The 22,849-nt window shown below is 40.4% G+C and overlaps 1 protein-coding gene across 1 annotated transcript; it reads right to left on the bottom strand.

The window, feature by feature from the left end:
• Nucleotides 1-2,310: 2,310 nt before the first annotated feature.
• On the bottom strand, nucleotides 2,311-16,111 carry LOC104586558 (uncharacterized). Its single transcript, XM_010243831.3, has 4 exons — nucleotides 15,730-16,111; nucleotides 13,927-14,049; nucleotides 2,736-2,855; nucleotides 2,311-2,643 (listed from the first exon to the last, which is right to left on the bottom strand). The coding sequence occupies exons 1-4, from the start codon at nucleotides 15,764-15,766 to the stop codon at nucleotides 2,579-2,581; spliced, it is 345 nt and encodes a 114-aa protein (XP_010242133.1). The 5' UTR covers nucleotides 15,767-16,111; the 3' UTR covers nucleotides 2,311-2,578.
• Nucleotides 16,112-22,849: the final 6,738 nt, after the last annotated feature.

Here is a 22,849-nt window from a genome sequence, read left to right as displayed (position 1 = left end):
AGTCCTCACAAAATTGTGCTCACACAGTTCTCACAATCCTTTTCAGTCATGCATTGGGAACATCTCCATACTTGTATATTTTTATTTATGGGGAGGTGTTCTCAATGCACGACTGAAAAAGGGTGTAAAAACAGTATGGGCACAATTTTGTGAGGACCAAATCCAATTTCTCAATTCTAAGCCTATTCCCACAAACCAAATGGATCCTAAATATTTGTAAAGTCCAAAAAATAAAAGATAAAATCCAGATTTCTTCCTCACAAATTTGGTCCTGGCACAACACTTGATAACATCTTCCCATGAATTAAAACATACAAGCATTGGCATGTTCCTAATGCACAAATACAGGTGTTGTAAGGTGAGTGTAAGGGCCAATTTTGTGAAGAGAAGCCAAGTAAGAGGTGGTTCAATTGGTATGTTAGCCTGTTTGCTCCATCAGAGATGGGGGCTCAAATCCCACTACCACCAAATTTGGAGAGGGGTTACAAGGTTCAAAATTCCATCATGTATCAGCTTATACGTATCATATCAATGGGCCAGTGGGCCACCGATACAGTAAATAATGGAGCTTTGGGGGTTTGGCCTATTTCACGGGGTAGACAGGCTTAAAGCATATCTCCTAGCCTATTTTTGAAAAAAAAAATCATAAAAAAATTATATAGGTGCATGGTTCAAAGCACTTATACACCGTTTGCGCCATATTGGGGTGAATCAATACTTTGAACCTTAGTTACAAGTGTGGTGCTGCAACACTCAAATGGCCCTTATGGGGAGTTCGAGCATATCACCAAATACCAAATTGTTGAATTCTCCCCTGAAATTTTTGATCATTGTCGAAACCTTCTCTAAAATTTGATAATTGCAATCACCTTCCTAACACAGTTGCAAATAGACTCCTTGGTTAGAATTCTCTAACAAGAGGCATAAAATTGTCTAAAATACTCATACAGTACTTTTGACCAAAATATTTATTTTCCAAATTTAACCCTTCTAATCTGTTTTACTAAATTGATTTTTTTTAGTTTACCCTTTATATCAATTGCCCAGAGGTAAAGCTATAACTTTTAAACTCTTTTCTTTTTCATAAAGTTCCAGGGAGGTGATTTCAACAGAGATTTCAGCAATTTAACGATAAAAATGGGAGGAGAAAATCCAAACTCGGAGATGATGCAATGGGTTGAACGGTTGTATGTGTTTAGAGTCCGACAATGAAATACGAACCGTAGGTCACAGGCTTAGTTTGTAATCCCGTGATACAACCACCCACCATATTAAAGAGCTTCGCATGATCCAGCTTCCAGCACGATCAGATCTCATGATCTATGCACTGAGGAGGATGCGGATGTGACCCAACTTTCTGTTTCAGTTCAGCCATTGATGCACGTAATGCTTGCTTTTCGTCCAACCTATAGTATGGAGTATGGATTAGTGACAGCATGTGACCCACCCACTCATCCATCCATTAACATAACCCATCCATCGAATTATTAATCCTTATCCGGACCCGGATCGGGTCAATTTCTCAGCCACTATATTTTTGAGAGAGACAGAGAAAGAGAATACAGATTATTGGGTTTTCAAACCAGCTATCACACCAACGAGCCAGCCCTTATTGGGTTAAAGAACACTTAATACTGCTTCGATTTTTTTTAATGTTTAGATCTTGTGGTTACTTTTCAATCAATAAAGAAATGAACCTTAGATTGGATTTCAGGAATTTGGGTTGGGCTTGTATTGCACCTTGGAGTACGAGCAACGCTTCCTTTGACAATGATTTACACTTCCCCTTGCCTTTTAGATAATACCTCCAACTCAAAGGACAACACCCCCCCCCCCCCCCCCGTCAGGAGGTTTTGTTTAAACCTATTCACAGGCCTGGGCCATGAACATTTTACACTACTACTTGAGGCTCGGCTTATTTTGGCCCAGCCCATGAACAATTTTAGGTTTTGTAAAAAGTAATTTGCATTTGTCCCACTTTGTTGATCAAACCTTTTTTTTTTTTGATAATTTTTTATGATCAAACCTTTATTCACTCAGTTCCTACTGAGGGTTCTGTATGTACATCATACTCGGGCGACGTAGAAAATCGTAATAGGATTCTTGCAAAGCTGAGTAAATGCATAAATCAGAGTGTTGAACGTCATCCGATCATGCTGGATTTTTGGAGTAAAACCTTTCCAAGTGCACCCTACAATGGTAGGTCAGACCTCCTTGACTTGACCATTTTCATATTTGCTGTTTCTAGATGATAGATAGGTGTTCAGAGAACCTAATCACCAAAAGAATAGACAATTCACTCAAGAAATCTCATGATAACAATGATAACAGCTCAAAATTTGATTAATTCGAAACAAAATGTATGCATATTCATTGAAAAACTGAGTCGAACAGTTCAGAAGAGTCAAACAGATATTTTCTTGTTCACCGAGTTAAACTGCAGGTACTTCCCATATGTGCTTTGTGACAAGTTTACTATATGCCAGTATGCCACCAAACTTCCCAAAAGAGAATGAGTAATTTACATGATTTACATTCAATTTTATTGAAGCATGGTGATCAGCCTAACTCTCTGTTGTCAACTGTTGCGAATCAAATTGGTTGGCTCACTCAAAACATACTTGGGCAATTCATATTTAGCACCTGCAAGGGAAGTTCCGTAAGAAACAAATCCCAAAAAAAACTTAAGGGCACAGAGAAATAAGAATCTACAGTTAACAAAATAAACAAAGCACCTCTTTCGTCATAGCAGGTTGTCAAGTCCGCACTTGTAACAATGACACCTGCACTGTCCACAATTGCTTGTGCAAGGGTCAAATCAGCTTCTGCAGCTGCTCGAAGTGCATCCCAAATCTCTGAAAACAATGAACAAATAAGCTTTTCTTTCTATTAAAATTACAGAAATTTTCATGGATAAAGAGGGAAGAAGAATTGTTGCCCTTCTTCCTGTTCTATGTTTTCAATCATATTCACTTCATACCAACAACTAATGATGGCCCAGTTGGTATGGGGGATGGGCTACCCTCCATTGTGTCTCATTAGGCTCACCATCCCCTCCCAAGTTCAGGAGTAGCTTTAGGTAACAAAATCACAAATAATAACCACTGGATATGAAGAAGACAGAAAACACCTGATAGAAAGCAGTAAAAAGAAACAAGAATCACAAACATCATTTTTGCTCTTTTTCCGCTGCTCCTCTTGGATAAGTATAGAAATTAACAAAAAGAATACACAGCACTGGAACAAATATATTCTTCTTTAGTTAAGAAACATGGTCCATGAACCAAAGAGAGGTACCACTGAAACTGTAGCTGCACCTTTCCAGACATCCACACAAAATACAATGTTTTCTCAATCATTTGCAGTCAAATATTGTTTTCTATGGAACCCCAAATATGCTTACAAATAGATCATCACTGATGCATTAATAAATGTTTAAAATTCTAGCAAGATTATCGTCTCCACATAGTTCACATGGTTGAGAGGGGGCATGATAAGAAAAGAGGCAAACCAAAGAACATGTCATTTCTCTTTCTGAGATACAAGCTTATCTGCATATCCATATACAATAATTCCTCAAACTTCAGTAACTGTGTCCAGCATGGGACGAATACCAATTTCCTGAAGTCCTAAATGTGTTCTAATATGTTTAAAATAAATAAGTTGTTGAGAAAGTTGAAAAAACTGCCAAAATTGCACTCTTAAGTTTGGAAAGTCTCAAATGCCAACTTTCTTAGTACTGTTTTGATCTCTCATATATTCATCAATTGTTTTAATGGTAGGATTATCCATTATATTAGGGTTTGTTTGCCTGCATAGGCAAGGGTGAAAAATCTCTTGAAAAGGTCAAGTCTTAGTATTGGCTAAATGGGCCATCACCAAATGTTGGCTAATATCTAAAAAGTAGAAGTCAATAGCATCGACTTATGCAATATAACCCCCACCCACCCACCACCCACCCCCTGAGGGGGGGAAAACATTCTTAATATGACATGGAAATCAGGTTTTAAAATGACAAGTTGACAACCTACAAACATCCACAAACAAATTCACGATTACACCAGATACTTTGATTGAGTAAAGAGAATACTTAATGATTATGTGACCTAGGTCACTCCTGACAGTTTTTCTTAGCATTTCATCAAGAATGTTGAAAGATTGTGAAGAATGATATTTTGATAAGTATTAAAAAAACTTCATGACAGACGCTGCAAGTGTTATGCAACTTAATAACCCTAGTGTTAAAGAAGATTCTTTGAAGATGAAAGACATTCGGCCATCATCTTGGAAGCATGTAAAAAATAATATCAAGAACTTTTGCCCTCAGATTTAAAGGTGCAGTTATTGCATTTTTGGACCACGGAATCTCCACAATGGAGCCTTGCACCAAAGTTCATGTCCAACCTTGATTGAATAGGTGTATTAACCCCTCAAATATCAAATTTAGGGGGTGCCTCCACTTGTGCAAGAAAAGGCAGAGCCTGAAAATTTCTCATGCCCAGTAGACAAACAATGCTATCTTTCATCGGAAGTTAGTAGAGACCAGGTTATTAAGTTTAATCATCATCATTTATGCCTTGCCAGAACTATATGGGGTTGGCACACTCATCTAAAAAACTATATGGGGTTGGCAACATAAATCATGTTCCATTCCTTTTGTATCATATCATTACTAAGAAAAAAAAGAGGTGTACATTAATTCGCAGAGAAAAGAAACACAATACCACTATAAGGTCAGAACAGAAGCTCATCAACTAAACAAAAGATCACCAGTCAATAAAAGAGACAAACCACTAACTCCTCTCAACCCCACCCCTGAGCAAGGCCATCTGCCACTGAGGCTATGACCAGGTATTTGCCTTGAAATGTAATCCTTAAATGCTTTAAGAAAACTTTCAGTTTCTCAAGATTAAATGATCATAAAATAGCTTGGTTGACACTAAAATTGAGAGAAAAAGGATGAGAAGCTTTACTAAATTTTGAGGTCTGACATGTGATACCTAAGGTCTTGAAATAATTCCACTTTGATAGATTTTTTAATCAAGCTTGGAAGAACTTGAAGAGATGTTGCCAATGTAGAAAAGATTTTAAGCAGGGACTAATCTATTGAAAAGTGGCATTCCCTTAAATAGTCCCATCCGTGTGCCCTGTTGTGAAGAGAACAAACCAGTAAATCATCTATTTCTGCACTGCATATTTTCAGATCCTTATGGCTAGCTGCTTTAAATCGTTCTGGGGTGATTGGATGCTTCCCAGATTCCATACTGGCTTTATTTAGTGGATGATACCTCAGTGGCTAAGTAAAAGGAGCAAATTACTGCAGAGAATATATAGTGCAATCATTTGAATTCCATGGAGTGAAAGAAACAACAGAACATTTGAAAGACAGATCAAATCAGAAGAGTAAGTTATGAACAGGCTGACAGGCACCTTTTAATCATGGCTTGGAATACCTTATAGTTCTTTTTTTGACAGAGATACTTTTTTTGTAAAGAGAATGCTTAGCACTGCTAACTGATTGCTCTGATTGTATATTCCCAATGTACAGTCCCTTGTTGTACATGGGTCTCTTTTCTACACATTAATGAAATAATATACCTTTCAAAAAAAAGTACTAAGAGTCCCTATCACACAATGAAGCAACTTAAAAGTAAGCTTCCAAGACCACTAAATTAGTTGAATGTCTTATTGCCCCCTGCCCCACAAAAGTGAATACAACAAAAGAACGATGATCAGTTGTCAAACACAGACAAAATAAGGAACATATGGGAGAGAAAATGGCTTTTCCCTTCTTTTCTTTTTAATAAATTTTAGTCATCTATCAGACCAATTGTTAACGTTATTTTGAGATGGGTAAATAAGAATCTCTTTCCTGACACTTTTTAAGTGTTTCTTTTAGCAAATAAAAAATAATTTCACCTCCAAAGTAGAGTTCAAGAGTCTCCTAAAAGCCCCCAAAATATGCCCGATGCGGGGCATATCATAACATTGGATGCCATTATTGAAAGTATAATTTAGAAGGTAGTCCATTGGGTTAAGACTTTGGAGATCTTTAATTGTTTTATAGTGGATGACATGAAGAAACTGGGAAGTGGTAGCAACATCCTCTAAATGAAGGTTACCATACAACAGTAATGGGTTCCTTCAAGCGGTAACAGAATAAAATTAAACTTTGATGGCTGTTCAAACGGGAATCCAGGACCTTCAGGCTTCAGGTATTGGGGGAGTTTTTAGGGATGGCTATGGAACAACGATGGCTCTTTTTACTTCTCTTTTAGGTTTTGGAGACTCACTTAAAGCAGAAATCCCAGCACTACTACATGGGTTAAGATTAACCAAGCAGCTACAACTCAGGCAACTGAAGGTTGAAAGTGAATTGATGTTGGTGATAGGGTGGATGAATAGCAACAGCCAGGGGATATTTATATTTACAGACAAAGTTCTGAGAGAGATTAGACAGCTTGCAAGAGAGGCTTCTCCAGATAGCTTAGTAGATCAGCTAATTGTTTGGCAGGTGCACTTACCAAGCAAGTAGTTTCTAGGGAGCAGTTTTTTTGGGCTTCTCTGGTTACCTAATGTCATGAAAGGGCTGGCTCAGTGGGAGCTGCTTTTTGTAAAATCAATTTGTATAATATTATATTAGATTAATAAAAGTTACTTTGTTATTGATCCAAAACAATAAGAAAATGTTGTGGATGCATTCGTTGGGAAGAAATACCGCCGCAGGCAGCAGCAACAGTAGTGACAAGGTGTCCACGTAGGATTAGGCCGCAGCTTACTTTATCTTATCTTTCACAGTTATCTTAATTGTTTTTCTCATTTATCTAGTCCAATAAGGTTTAGTAGGGAGTCTTATAGTAGGACTTTGATTTATCTAGGGAGTCTTATCCTTCTCAAGATAGGGGTCTTATCTGTAAGAAGTCGAATCCAATAAGGAGTATCCCTACCTCTTGTAATCTCCTATTTAAGGAGCTGGAATTAAAGAATAAATCATCAAATTTTCGATCAAGGAAGGAGTAAGGAGAGTTAGGGTGATCTCTTGAACAAATCACCCCCCTAGGTCGCCATGATAGGGTCTGCACGTAAGGGAAGGAGCAAGGGGAAACGAGAGGTTCTCCCCGTGGACCGACCCGTGACGCAATCCTACGCCCGGGCCCATAACATCTTGGTATCAGAGCCTACCATCATGGGAGATCTGGAGCAGCTATCATCTAGGGTCCACGAACTGGAGCATAGGCTCGTGGAAACCAGCGTGGAGGTTCGTGAGGTCAAAGACGATGTCCAGAAGCTACGACGCTTGCTGGAATCGTATTTCTCTAACAAGGAAAGGAACTCCGAGGGAACCGCCACCACCAACAGCCGCCGACCAGACTGGGCAGAGACGTCCGGCGAACAACAGACCGCCGCCCCAGCAGCCGCGTTTGTTCCCAAGTATAGCCGGCTAGAATTTCCGTCTTACAACGGCACCGGAGATCCACTGGGATGGTTATATCGCTGCGAACAGTTCTTTCATAACCAGCGCACGAATGATAGAGACAAGGTCAGTCTGGCCGCTTTCCACCTAACGGAAGAGGCACAACTCTAGTTCTACCATCTGGAGCAGGAAGAACCCAAGCTTAGTTGGGGACAGTTTAAATCCTACTGTCTCCTCAGGTTTGGACCCCCGTTGACGAGCAACCCGCTGGGCGAATTAATTAACCTCAAGCAAACTGGAACCGTGGCTGAATACCAGCGCCAGTTTCAAACCCTTCTCGCCAGGGCAGCCTCGGTACGACCAGATCAGCAAGTAGATATGTTCACTGCGGGGTTAGCAGAACCCCTAAGGGTGGACGTGGAGATGCAACACCCTCCCAACCTGGTCACAGTCATGAACCTAGCACGCGCCTTCGAACGCAAACTGCAGCTCACTCGCGAGACCTTCAATGTGGGTCGGCCGGCGACGACCTGGGCACCTCCGAAGACAACTGGAGTGTCCCCTTCTTCGGCAGCCAGCAGGGAACAGAGGCCTCCTACCGGTAACACTCCCAGGACAGCATCAAGCATGGGGAGCAGCATGACAACACCACCCATTAGACGGTTGTCCCGAGCCGAGATGGCAGAGCGTCGTGCAAGGGGGCAGTGCTTTAACTGCGATGATCTGTATTCCGCCGGGCACAGATGCAAGAGGCTATTTTGTCTTCTGGTAGACGAACAGGAAGAGGACGAGGATGAACCCGAGATCTCCCTTCACGCAATCACGGGGATAAAAACCTCACAGACCATGCAGCTGAGGGCGCAGGTAGCAGGGAAACCAATACGCATCCTCGTTGACTCAAGAAGCACGCACAACTTTGTCAGTGAAGAGGCTGCCCGCCAGTTAGAATTACCTATGGAAATCAGGCCACAACTATAGGTAGCCGTAGCAAACGGGGAAAGAGTTCACAACCCCGGAATTTGCAAGGACACCAAAATTCAGGTCGAATCAGAATCCTTCTTTGCTGATCTATTTGTGCTATCCTTAGATGAGTTTGACATCGTCCTAGGAGTCAAGTGGCTGATCACTCTAGGGCCAATCTTATGGGATTTCAGCGCCCTAACAATGACATTCCACCTGAATGGAAAACCAGTTACCTGGCAGGGAACCAGGATAAGGGCAAAAACGCAGTTGCATACACTTCAAGGCAAGAATATGCGCACAACACATATGGAGAGGCTCCTCACGGATTTTTCTGCTATATTCCAAGAAACCAAGGGGCTTCCACCCTCCAGAGCTTGCGATCATCGGATCCCTCTGATAGTCGGATCAGATCCCGTCGTCGTCCGGCCCTATCGCTACCCACACCGACAGAAGGATGAAATAGAAAGGCAGTGTGTGGATATGATGCAACAAGGAATCATTCATCCTAGCCGCTCCCCCTTCTCCTCGCCGGTTCTATTGGTACCCAAGCATGATGGGACTTAGAGATTTTGTGTGGACTACAGAGAGCTTAACAACCAGACAGTCAAGGATAAATTTCCTATCCCCGTCGTAAATGAGCTATTGGATGAACTCCATGGCGCCCAATACTTCTCAAAATTAGACCTCCGGTCAGGTTACTTCCAGGTCCGGATGACTTTCGAAGATGTGGAGAACTTCAGAACACATCATGGCCATTTTGAATTCCTAGTTATGCCATTCGGCCTCACAAACGCTCCTTCCACGTTCCAGTCTCTAATGAACGAGGTATTTCAATCCCACCTCCGCAGATTTGTCTTAGTATTTTTTTATGACATCCTAGTTTACAGCAAGTCGTGGGTAGAACACGTACAACATCTGCGGACCATTTTTGAACTCCTGCACCAACACAAACTCTTCCTTAAGCGATCCAAATGCTCCTTTGGGGAACATCGGGTTCTTTACTTAGGACATGTGATCAGCGGGCAAGGGGTCACGGTGGATGACTCCAAGATTCAGGCTATCAAAGAATGGCCCAAACCACAATCCGCCAAGGCTCTCCGCGGGTTCCTAGGGTTGACGGGTTACTACCGCAAGTTTGTACAAAATTATGAACTTTTGGCGGCCCCACTAACCAATCTGCTCAAGAAAAATGCCTTCCATTGGGATAATGCAGCCGATGCAGCCTTTGCGAGTTTAAGAGAAGCCCTCTCCTCCACACCAGTCCCGTAGTTGCCAAACTTTGACCTCGAGTTCACAGTCAAATGCGATGCATCCGACACCGGCATAGGTGCCATACTACAGCAACAAGGGCACCCGGTCGCCTTCTTCAGCCGCAAACTGGCTGACCGCCATCTTAAATTACCCACCTACGAACGCGAACTGATTGGGTTGACCAAGGCAGTGCAACACTGGAGGCCATACTTATGGGGAAGGTCCTTCGTCGTCAAGACGGACCACTATAGCCTCAAATATTTGTTGGAACAACGGCTTACCACTTCGCCGCAACAGCATTGGGTCAGCAAACTGCTTGGTTTTGATTTTCGGGTGGACTACAAGGCGGGATCCTTAAACCGAGCCGCAGATGCCTTGTCTCACCGGGAAGAAGACAATATGCTCCTTCATGCGATCTCACAACCCCAAGTCACCCTACTGGAAGACATTCGGAACACACTGCCACAATCACCGGAGTGGACAGACCTTGTTCAGAAGATACAGTCCGGGAAAACCGACTCCAATTGGTCCATTCACGACGGGCTAGTACTTTACAAAGGACGTATATGCCTCCCGGTCGATTCTTCCTCAATCCCCGCAGTCATCTCCGGTATACATAACTCCACTCACAAAGGCATCCAAAAGACACTGCATCGTGTCCAAGCGGATTTCCATTGGCCAGGAATGAAAACTTCTATCCGGGACTTCATCAACAACTGCTCCACGTGCCAACAACATAAATGGGAGAACCTACATCCAGCCGGCCTTCTTCAGTCCCTTTCAATTCCTACGCAGATTTGGGCAGATATATCCATGGATTTCATTGAGGGACTACCCAAGGTGTGGGGGGGGGGGGGGGGGGAAGTCGGTTCTATTCGTTGTGGTGGATCGCTTCTCTAAATATGCCCACTTCATCCCTATGGCTCACCCATACAGTGCCATTTCAGTCGCCCACGTTTTCTTTACACATTTTCCGTCTACATGGGTTACCGGAATCCATCGTCAGCGACAGGGACCCCGTTTTTACCAGTACCTTCTGAAAGGAACTGTTCCGATTACAAGGAACGACCTTGGCCTTCTCCTCCGCCTACCATCCTCAGACAGACGGCCAAACGAAAGCAATCAACCGCACGATCGAAATGTACCTCCGCTGTTTTGTAGGGGACCGACCGCGACGGTGGGTGGAGTGGCTCCCCTGGGCCGAATATTGTTACAACACGGCCTATCATTCGTCCCTGGGCATGACACCCTTCCGAGTAGTCTATGGCCGAGATCCTCCTCGCTTGCTATCATACGAGCCCGGATCCACTCGACTGGACGAGATTGACCATTCCCTCCAGGAACACGATGCCCTCCTGGCTGAAGTCTCTCTCCGCCTACAACAAGCGCAATTACTCATGAAGCACACCTATGACCAGCATCGACGGGACCTAACGTTTGAACCAGGTCAATTTGTGTGGTTGAAGCTCCAGCCCTACCGACAACGATCCTTGAGACAGCGGGCTGCTCCCAAACTAGCTCCTAAATTTCATGGACCGTTCAAGGTTTTACGGTGGATCGGCCCAGTTGCATACCAGCTCGAGCTACCGACGAACAACAGGATCCATGATATCTTTCGTGTTTCCTTGCTCAAGCCATTCACAGGAGATCCACCGGATCAGGTACCCTCTCTGCCGCCCCTCAAAGACGGCAAGCTCATCCTCCAACCCTGGGCCTTCGTCTGCTCCAGAATCAATCGGGGTGTCCTCAAGGTCCTTGTGGAATGGGACAACTTACCATCAGCCGAAGCCACCTGGATGCCCTTCACTGAACTACAGAACACATATCCCGATCTCGAGCTTGAGGACAAGCTCATAGTCCCGGAGGGGTGTAATGTTGTGGATACATTCTCGTTGGGAAGAAATACCGCCGTAGGCAGCAGCAACAGCAGTGACGAGGTGTCCACGTAGGAGTCCACATAGGATTAGACCACAGCTTACTTTATCTTATCTTTCATAGTTATCTTAATTGTTTTTCTCATTATCTAGTCCAATAAGGTTTAGTAGGGAGTCTTATAGTAGGAGTTTGATTTATCTAGGGAGTCTTATCCTTCTCAAGATAGGGGTCTTATCTGTAAGAAGTCGAATCCAATAAAGAGTATCCCTACCTCTTGTAATCTCCTATTTAAGGAGCTGGAATTAAAGAATAAATCATCAAATTTTCGATCAAGGAAGGAGTAAGGAGAGTTAGGGTGATCTCTTGAACAAATCACCACCCCCCCTAGGTCGTCACGATAGGGTCTGCACGTAAGGGAAGAAGCAAGGGGAAACGAGAGGTTCTCCCCGTGGACCGACCCGTGACGCGATCCTACGCCCGGGCCCATAACAGAAAATAAAGCAGAATTTACACTCAGCCCATTTGTACACCCATGCATTTAAACCAGTGCAAACTTCATTTGCACCACAAACAAACTGAGCAATAGGTATGAATTCCCTTAGAACCATCCCCAATCAGGTCATTTATTCTTGGCAAGCCCATCATTGACCGATATTTCTATTCTAAATTTTACTCAAGAACAATGAAAGGCAGGAGTAGCAGATAATCTTTTTCTTCTTTTACAGACAACAGAGACAAAATGACTCATTTGGTGCTTAACAGAGAAGAGTTTCGAGGGGTCACCTTGGACTCTATCATTAGATGGTGGTAGTTAATTGTTGATCTTTTCCACTTTAGACAACCAGTACATCAGATAGTGAAGCCTTGCCCCAAGGTTTAGTTAAACTAAATTTTGATGGTAGCTTTTCAAGGAATTCAAGCACCTCAGGAGTGGGCAGACTTTACAGAGATGGCAATGTGCAAATATCGGTGATCATACAGGCCCAGTTGAAAGAGATTCATTCATTGTATGGACAAAAAAATAAGAATCAGAACACAAGCCCGGGAGTTTGACTCAGCAAGATGAAAAAACAAGGACTAGCAGACATGTCTACAGAAAAGAATAAACTACTAAATAGCCCTTTTTTCTGAATTTTAGCATTGTATACCTTAAATAAGGTCTAGAAATTTTGTTACTTAATAATGGTTATTTTATGGATTTGTCACTTAATAATGGTTTGTAGAAGGAAATGAAATTCATTGTGTATATTAGCTGTTCATTCATGTCAAACAAGCAAGTAGATAAAGGGAAATGTTATGCCAAAGCATCCAAGAATCCATGGAGTGACAAAAAAACCTATGGAATATTGGAACTTGATGCAAGTCCAACACAGAAACTTCACACTTCATTCACTTAGGAGAGGCATGCAATAGTGGTTAGGAGTAAGCTATGCTTCAGAAGGAAATAAACATGGAAGGGGACTCACAAGTTGTTGTGACTAGATGCTAAATCAGACAGATGTCCATCTACAGCACTTTATTAGAGAGGCTGAGTCTAGCTCTCAGAATGAACAGCTGATTCTCACGGATCCTAATAGACCAACTCACTTGCAAATAGCTTAGCAAGAGAAGGGGCATGTACAGGGTCTTTCTACAGGAGTTCCCATTCCCTGCTTTTGGAATTTAGACTATATGTTATTTTTAGCAACTCCTATGTTTCTGGATCCAAGGGCAATGATGCTTGCTAGAGGTCTCCTTAACCCAACTTGTGTTTAAAGACTTTGTACATTTAACTTCTCTACTTATTCCATAAATTTCATTAGATCTGTTGCTGAGTAAAAAAAGAAAAGAAGTTCCCTTTCTCTGTTTCTCATAAGTTAATAGTTTACATTGATATGCTCTCTGGTTGTGGGTGCACAAAGCAGTTTATTTTCATTTTTGGAGGACTCAGCCACCTATAGTTCTTGACTATCATTTAGGATGCCATAAGAAACTGTACCCATTGCAATTACATGCAGACCTGATGAGGAAAGAGAGGAAAAAAAAGATTTGCAATTTCAGTGTTTCACTTTGATGAACTAGCAAATCATGCTTTTGTCCTTGCTAAGGCCTAGTGAACAAAAGCAAGTGTAATGGTCCTTTATTTTAAACAGCATACACTTCATAAAAATCAGCTGTACAATAAAATTCATCATAAGAGATTGACCATCACCACAGTTATGTGTGTATTTACAAAATGGGAAAAGCATGTCGATTATTAGAATATTTAGACTCGTAAGTTTTTTTTTTTTTTGATAGATTAACTCGTAAGTTATTTTTGATAACATTAAACTCTGACAGTAGACGAGGTAGTTTTCACAATCTGCTAATACTCATTGTCAATAGATAATTTATAACTATTAAAAACCTTTTCAAAAAAAAATTATTTTGTCAAGGAAAGATACCTTTCTGGCCACCATAATGAGGAGCAGTATCCCAGAACTCATCTCGCATCTGTGCAAGCTGTGCCCTTGTTATTGGCTGAGAATGTTTCCAAGGCTTTGGCTTTCTGATCTTTTTTATAGTCTCTGTGAGCATCAAACCACGACAATATTTCACTTGATAAAAAAGTAAATATATCACTGTCTGGATAGTCATAACCAAAATGTTTATCTGATAGGCATTACTGTCAAGTCTAAGGAATACTGCAGTTAATGAACAAACAGAATGCAGGAGCCAGATGAAATGAGCATGAGAGAGAATGATATTAAACTAGACAATATACAAACTAAAGATAATTGAAAAATATCAATTCCCTGAAAAAGATATGCAGCTTTTAGTGGTATCACATTACTAAATAATAACTCTAATCAACAGACTGAAAAAGACGATGATTATAGATAAATAATAGAGAAATGGGAGATTCTGCCCTTAAAATGACTTGCACCAGACTCCCATTGTACAGCTCCTTGATGAACATGGGATGATGTAATTTTGATACAGAAATCCAATACAACCCATGACAGACTTGGGGGATTTCACAAGAGATCTAATTACCAAGAAGCTAGAAACCTCTTCTTGATCCAGTAAACAACTTTTGGTAGGTTAGTCAATTATGCCAAGGAAAAGAACTAAGAAAGAGGCTCAAAATTGTCTTGGGATCCAAGAATGGCATCAACCCAAACAAGGAAGAAATAATGTTGATTCTTTTACTAAGTTACAATATATTTAAAAGTATATAACCTACCTACTGCATATAAATATCAGAATTACAGTAAACAGATGTCCAGAAACAGGTCCTGAAATAGACCGCATACAATACTTGTCCCAATCCGTCAAATCAAAGCAGGGCCATTCATCAAAAGAGGGCCCATAATTCGTTCAATAAGGACTGGAAAAGGAAGCACATTAGAATTTCTTTATCCAAGAACAGCAAAGAAGGAGCTCCGTTCCAAAGAAATACAAGATACAGAAGCATTTCTGAGTGATACTTTCTTCAATATCAAGGAATTGTTCCTCGCTAACCAGGTCGAGAACTTGACAAAGATTCGCTGAAGTTCAGAGAAATACAATTTACAAGAATCAAGAATTCTTCGCTCAAGTTAAAAGTCTTGAAACAAAGGGTGCATTTGGTTGCACGTAAAAATGAAGGCAAACAACCGGTTTCCTTGGAAAATGGTATTCAATAGGAAAAAGAAACATATTCCTATTTTCCTGAAGTTTTGGTTAACTTGGAAAACAAACTTGAATTGACAACTATACAAGTTGCCCAAGATATAAATCGACAGGACCAATCTCTGTTCAGAAAATGACTTACAGGAAATTATGAGGAATGTCATTTTCCATGAATTATTACTGGAGTTTTGGAAAATGGAAATTATTCGTTTTCCACACCACGGACATTTTACGTCCAACCAAACACCGTGAAATATCAATTTCAGAAAACCATTCGTTTCCCTTCATTTTACGTCGTACCAAGCAGAGACGAAGAATCAAATTGCAGAGAGAAGAAATACTCATTGCCCCTTCTCTTCCTTTTTTTTTTTTTTTTTGCTTGCAAATCATCCCTCACTTGCATTATACGAGTAGAAATAAACTAAACGACATGCGTTTTAAAGATACATACTCTCAGGAAATACGATCTTGAACCTGAGAAGGAATTAAAGAATTGAATTGACTAGAACAAGAACCAAAGGAAATCATAGAAAAACCCAAAAAAAAAAAACAAGGATAAAAAACAAGAGAAGTCACTTGGTGAATAGGCTCACCGTCTCCTTTGCTCTGCGAGGATCCAGCACAACCCATGGTGTCACTTCACACAATCAGATCAACAGGAATAAAGCAAAGAAGACTCAGACGACCTTCATCAACACAGCTCGAACAAAGCTTGCACTGCGAGCTCGGTGCGTCGTCAGATTCCGGTAAGGAATCCGGCGGCGAAAATTCAGATGTGAATTCCGGCAGTTTGCAGGGAACCGAAAATCATTAGGGATTCGGAGGTCAAAACAAGAGAAGGAAATAGAAGGGAGGAAGAAAAAAAAAAGAAAACGATGAGATTGAAAAATAAAAGGGAGGAGGGGAAGAGTAGAGTGAAGGGAGACGAGGAGAGCTGTCACTGGTGGGGGGTTGTTGATTTTTATGCATCTTTCTCGCGCGTGTGTTTCTCTATACTGACCTCTCAACGACAGGTAAAAAGCTCTGGCTGGCTCAGACGCTGAGTCACTCGGTGGTCTTCTTCGGTATAAGAACCTCGGTTACCATCTTGCCACGTGGCTACCAGTGTTTGTTGTTTGGACTCTAGTAAAAGGGCGCTTTCGTCAATGTAATTGTAGTTGAACTTTCAACGCGATTTTGTGGATCCATGTACCATAACTTGGGCCGGGTCGGCCGGTTCCATATGTGCTCGCGCATCGTGCCCTTAAGCGGTATCCGGCGGCATGGGCTTTCCATCATTCCATGGCAGCTTTGCTTTGCGCGGTGGCTCTCACCCAGATATAAAGCAATGTTGGTGAAAAGTACAAGCAGGTGTCTGGCATCGGTGTTAACACAGCACCGTTTTCTGTATGCCTGAGTTGTAAACACTATTTTTTGTTTGAAAACGATGCTTCCATATAGTTTGTTTTTTAGGGAAAACAATATTGGTTTTATTGTTATTAATGATGCTGTAGAAATATTTTCAGCATTAGTTTATATTATCCCATGTCGAAGATAATGTCATCTTAATACTAAGTTAATACACCACATCATTGCACCTTGACAACAACGAATTCTTTTTTAAAAAAATATTGAATTTGATATTTCTTTCTACCACGAGAGCATCTCCCATGCTTGTCATCGGGAGATATCTCCAATGCACGGAGGGGATGGGGATGGGCTGTGGGGCGTGCTCTGTGTGTAGTCAATCCGATCACACTAATAGCATTAAGAGCTGCGCCTCACACGGAAATGCGAAAACTACTCTAAGATAACTGATCTGGAACACAGGTACTCAACTGCCATAGCTGAATCACCACACCTCACCTACAACACAAGAGGCTCTCACTATCTTGTTTGCGAAGGCTGAAGCTTTAGTTGAAGCAATGGACCACTTTGAATACTAGTAAAAAGTCACTACAATTATTTTTGTTGGTTGAACAACAGTATATTTTGGTCGTGAACAGAATAGAATAATAAAATAGGATTCGCGTAGTTGACCATATGATTAAGGGGTCTGTGTGACACATGTTCTAGTTAATGCGTCTTTCATCCAAACGCTTTTGCTCCGCTAGACAGAAATTATTCGATATTTTATTATCTTTGTCAAAATAATTATAAATAAAAAATAATGAAAAGGGAAAACATAAACGAGTCTCAACTCCCAATATGTTTAGGTTTTCCTTTTTCATTGCTTTTATTTTTAATTAATTTGACAAAGATAATAAAATAATAGATAATTTTTGTCTAACAGAACAAAAACGTTGGGATGAAAGGCACATTAACTGGAATATGTGTCACATAGCTATTACGTGCTCACTCATTGTGCTTACCTAACGTGCCTACTACATCTAGACCCATGATTAAGATAAGGATTAGATGATGATGATGATGACAATAACGGTATAAGATGTTTAGGTGGGGTCCATCCTATAAAACCAAAAGATGCAAAAATCCCTCACAAATGGATATGTTCGATGTGGGTTTGGGAGGGTTTTCATGCAATGGTTTCAAGCTTTGTAAGGTGAACCCACACAAGAAAGCTAGAAAGAACCTACAAGATATTTTGGTAAAAAAAACATTCTGGAAAACCTAAGGTACATTTTAGTTGAGGCAATAAATTATAGAGTCTGTTTGGTTTGTAGTTGGAATCGGAATCAGACTGGTCTATTCTCATAGTCTGTTTGGTTTAGACAAGAATGGGAATGAGAATTAGAATCGGCGGGAATGAGATTTTATTCCCCAGCAAAGGGCAGGAAATGGCCATTCCCTCAAATGGGGGAATGCCATTCCAGCAGGAATGGGAATGAGATTTTGATTCCACCCAACCAAACAGTCCGAATTGGAATAGCTCATTCCGATTCTAATTCCACACCCCTATTCCTATAAATCAAACGGGGCCTAAAACTTTTCTGTTGAGATAATCACCGAGTATTGGAAAAATCTCCCCATGAACCATAGGACACTACCAGTCTACCATGGGTGTCTTGATAGTCTTGTGGATAGGGATATGGGAAAGGTTTGTGTGCAAGAGATTGGAGTGCTTAGTATTTTCTTTAAAGCAGCTTAGTTAATGTAGTTAAATACCATTGAAGCTACTAAATGGAAAGTCCATTTTTCGGCCCAATGTAAACCTTTTTGGACTTTATGTGTTCGGAACCGTGGGCATTTATTGAATAAACACTGCCATATAGGCACCACTTCAGCATTTTCCCCATTATGTGGATTCATGCGTATAGAGATTTGTAAAAGCATGCCTTGATTTATGTGCACACCTACCATTGGGGGAGGCTTTATTTTAGCGCTTCCCCCAATGGGTAGGCATTTATTCACTATTTTGTTGATGTGGTGCCAAATGACACTTACACCTAGCGTTGCCTAAGTGTCAATAAGCGGGTTAATTACTGCTTTTCTAGGTTTTGCAAACAAATCAAGTACAAACGTTTAGTGAATAAATGCCCACGGTTCCAAACACATACGTCTTACTGCTTCCTGTGTGGGCCTCCCCAAAAGCTACCATGTAAAAGAATTTAGATGAGCTGAACGCAATGGTTGTTCAGCAAGCTGTGGTGGAACAATCTGTTCAGCTATTCCTTAATTGTGTAAAAGCCCTCATAAACAAGCCCTTAGTTACAAGCTCAAAGCAACTCAACCAAAGATTCAACCCTCCAAAGTCCCAAATGCGCAAAAAAAAAAACATTATATATGAGTCTGAATCTGCTCTTCACCGAGTACACCTCACTAACCTCATAGAATGCCTTGCCCGCACACTAGGAACATCCTCCCTATATGTATTTATTATTCATTGAGAGATTGTTCCCAATTCAGGGTAGGATGTTGTTGTGAGGTTGGTGTGAGGCACACTCTGTGAGGAGCAAATCCCAATGTGCTTCACACTGACTCACAGCCACATCCCACCTTGTATTGGGAATATCTCCTATGGATAATAACTACAAATACGGGAGATGTTCTTGATGAGCGACAAGGACTTGTGAGATTGGTGTGAGGCATGCTCTGTGAGAAGCAGATCTGGACTCGGCTAGCAAATCCGATCAACCTGTTGTAGACCTGTTCCTGGGCCGGGTTTTTGCTCTTCATTAACAAAATTTTTTCAGGCCCGAGCCTGACCAATAGGCCTACAACTTGGGCCCAAGGCCGGCCCTCATAAAAAGCCCGAGCCCGAAGCCCGACCTAACAAAATGATTGTTTTTTTTCCCTTTTATTAAAGATTTCATCTTAATTTCTTTTGCATTTTAGAGCACACATTCACCAATCACCACCTACAAAGCAATCCTTTCACATTCTTAAATCATAAAATCAGTTCAAATAGACATAATCCATTTTAATTCCTACAAAGGATCCATTTTAATTCCATTTTTTCTTGCAATATGTTCCCTGTTGTTTGGTTGTTTCTATACAACCAAGGCAAGCCTGAAAATAAAACGCATGAGACAAAGAAAATAAGGTAAACCTAAAAATAAAACACATGAGACAAATTCATATAGTTTCATATTCCTACAAATAGCATAACACACTAAACCTAAATTCATATAACTTCATGTTCCTCCAAAATCATTAAAAAAAAGTGAATAAAACAAACAAAGTCCATAAAACATCTTCTCCATCCATTCTTGAATTCACCAATACAAAGAAAATAAAAGACCAATATAATTGGAAAAACTATTAGATTAAATTAAATGAAGTGTGGAATCATATATTTTAATAAACAATGGATAAAAAAATTATCTAATACAAAGCCTTGTGCAAGGAGCCAATCTTCAAGACAAACTATAGTTTGAGTTATCTTAGATTTAAGTGAACTTCTCCAAGGATTGATCACATTTTTTCAATGCTAAATGTGGATTTAGATGCAATTGTGAAAATAGGAATAGCCAAAATATCTCGAGCCATTGATGCCAATTCAGGATACCTAAGTGAACTTTTACTCCAATACTCCAAAACATCAACATCTACCTTAATATTAAGGTTTTGTTCCTCCAAGGTCTAATTGAGTTTTTTCATTTTGAGTCTTTCTTTTTGAACTCAAAAATTGTTCATAATCCCCAAATCCATCACCATCATCATTTCTCTCACTCATGTCAATTTGACTAGAAGATCCAACAAGGAGGTTGAGGAAATTTTTTCTTTATATTCATCAAAAAAATCATGAAGAGTTCTAATTATAGCATTAACATGCTCCTCGCCATCATTACCATAAAGTTTATTAAAACAATATTCAACTAACCTAATCTTGCAACGAGGATCCAACACTACAGCACAAGACAAAATCATACTATATTCAACCCAATATTTATCAAATTTCTCCTTCATATTTCTAACCATGTCAGTCATAAAATTATGAGATTCCTTACTCATTGCATTAAATGCCTATGAATCAATCCACACTCCCTTAAAGTAAATATTTGATGTAGGGTACTTAGTTGTAGAAAATATGATAAAAAACCTTTAAGATTTTGTGAACTTTATCCACCTTTTCCCATTCTTCTTCCGAAAGCATAAATATTTTGTAAGTATTACCCCTTTGCCCCCAATGTTGTAAGACTTGCTTATAATAGATGGCATGCTCAAGCATCAAATAAGTTGAATTCCATCTTATACACATGTCTAACCACAATTTTTTAGTTGTGTTTAAGTGAAATTTTTTCAATAAGTTCATAAAACTTATGCTTTTGAGTAGTTGATTTATTTAAATTTTTCACACCATCACGAATCTTAGCAACATCATCAATAATGTTCAAACCAACTTGCATAATAAGATTCAAAATATGACTATAACAACGAACTTTGAAAAAATCACCACCACACACCAAAGATTTATGTATTGAATATCTCAATTTCAAAGAGTTAGCCATCACATCATTGTAATTAGCATTACCTAATGTTATGCTAAAAATTTTCTGATCAATACTACATTCACTTAAGCACATGGCTACTTCATCTGTTAAAGATAGTCCATCAAAATGAGGTGTAAAAGCTTTAAATCAAATAATTCTTTTTTGTAATTTCCAATTGTTGTCAATTCAATGAGCAGTTATACACATGAATTCATCATCATGTGATCAAATCTCCAATTATCAGAAGTTAAAAAAATTCGACCAAATGTATTGGACAAATCAATTTTCACACCCTCTCTCTCTTTCACATAGCTAGACATGATATCTCTTTTAGCAGTATGCCTACTCATATTTTTAAATTTAGGATTTATAGATTGAATAAAGATTATAAACCAAGTTCTTCAATAGTAGTAAAAGGGAGTTTTCCACATACAAGAAAAACTAATAATGTCCTACAAGACTCTTGTTGATCAAACTTGTAGCTTTTAAAAGATGTACTCTCATCAATGTTTGATTGAGTAGTTACTTTAGACTATCTAATATCCTGAATTATACGTCTAGGGAAACACTGTAAATGACGTTTTGAGTGAATAGTTCCCTTACTTGATTTACCTTGTAAGATCTTCTTGCAATGCTTCAATTGTGCCTTCTCCGAATTAATATTTTCCATTTCTTCCCACACCTTAGATGTCAATCTTTTCTTACTGGAAGTCTGATCATACTCTTGATAGTCATCGTCTACTATATCTACTCCTGCAGCCGCATTTTTACTTGCAATTGATATACCAATTCTTAAATATGAAACAACCTGCATAATACATTCTGATTTTATCAATACGACAAGCATATATTAAATAAAAAACTAAAAGAAAAATAGTCAAATAACCCTACTTATTCATTTTTATTTGTTCTTACATCATAACATCTATACATAGAAAATATACCTCAACTAAGACCACCCCAAATTTGTCAACCTTAACCCAACCAAAATTTTCTATGTATTCAACCCTAGCCATGCATCGTATGTGATGAAGGGTGACTTGGCCCGACCTCATAAGCAGGCGACACGTGTACGTGACTCAACATGAATGACAACTCGACATGAGCAGATCAGCATGTGGACATGACACGACGTAGAAGACAACTCAGCAAGTATCAACTCGCCTCTGAACAAGCTCGGGTACAATAACGTCCCAAACTAAAGGTACTTCAGGTTGAGTCCATCCCAATTCGCGGACTAAAGCAACCAAGTTCACGACAGCAGACCCGGGCAAATGAGCCACCTCGGAGACGACTCACCTCGAGCAGAATCACGTCGACATGCCACCAGCAGCTCGACGCAAGTAGCTTGCTACGGAGTTCGTTATCAAGTAGCCCTCGGTCCCGCAAGAAGCTTCCTATCTGACAAACCGTACCTATCAACCCTAAAAGCTGCACCCACGTCCCTTGCCTAGCGACATAACATCTGCCAACTCTAAGGACTGCACTCATTGTCTCTCGCCTGGCGGCGTCGTGCCTGCCAACCCCAGAGGTTGTCCCCTGCCTGGTGGACCATACCATACAACGGTCGCATTAGCCCACCTGCTCCCCAGTCCTGACAATAATAGCCAATCACTCCGAAGCGTAACCTGACAACAGATCGCCGCGACAGAGATTTGGAATCAACCCCTCAGAACCTGCCAGAACGTTAGTATATAAAGACCCTGACCCCCCAGGGGACAAGGTATCGCATATTCACCACTTTCTAGCTATCTCATCTTCTTACAAACTTATTCTTCTCTAGCTTGCAGCCGAATACTAATTTAAGCATCGGAGTGTTACCGTCGGGTGAGCAACCCTG

This window comes from Nelumbo nucifera, chromosome 3, assembly GCF_055504915.1.
Source record: "Nelumbo nucifera cultivar China Antique chromosome 3, China Antique-T2T, whole genome shotgun sequence".
In the NCBI taxonomy this organism is placed as follows: domain Eukaryota; kingdom Viridiplantae; phylum Streptophyta; class Magnoliopsida; order Proteales; family Nelumbonaceae; genus Nelumbo; species Nelumbo nucifera.
This window is presented reverse-complemented; position numbering and strand designations above follow the sequence as displayed.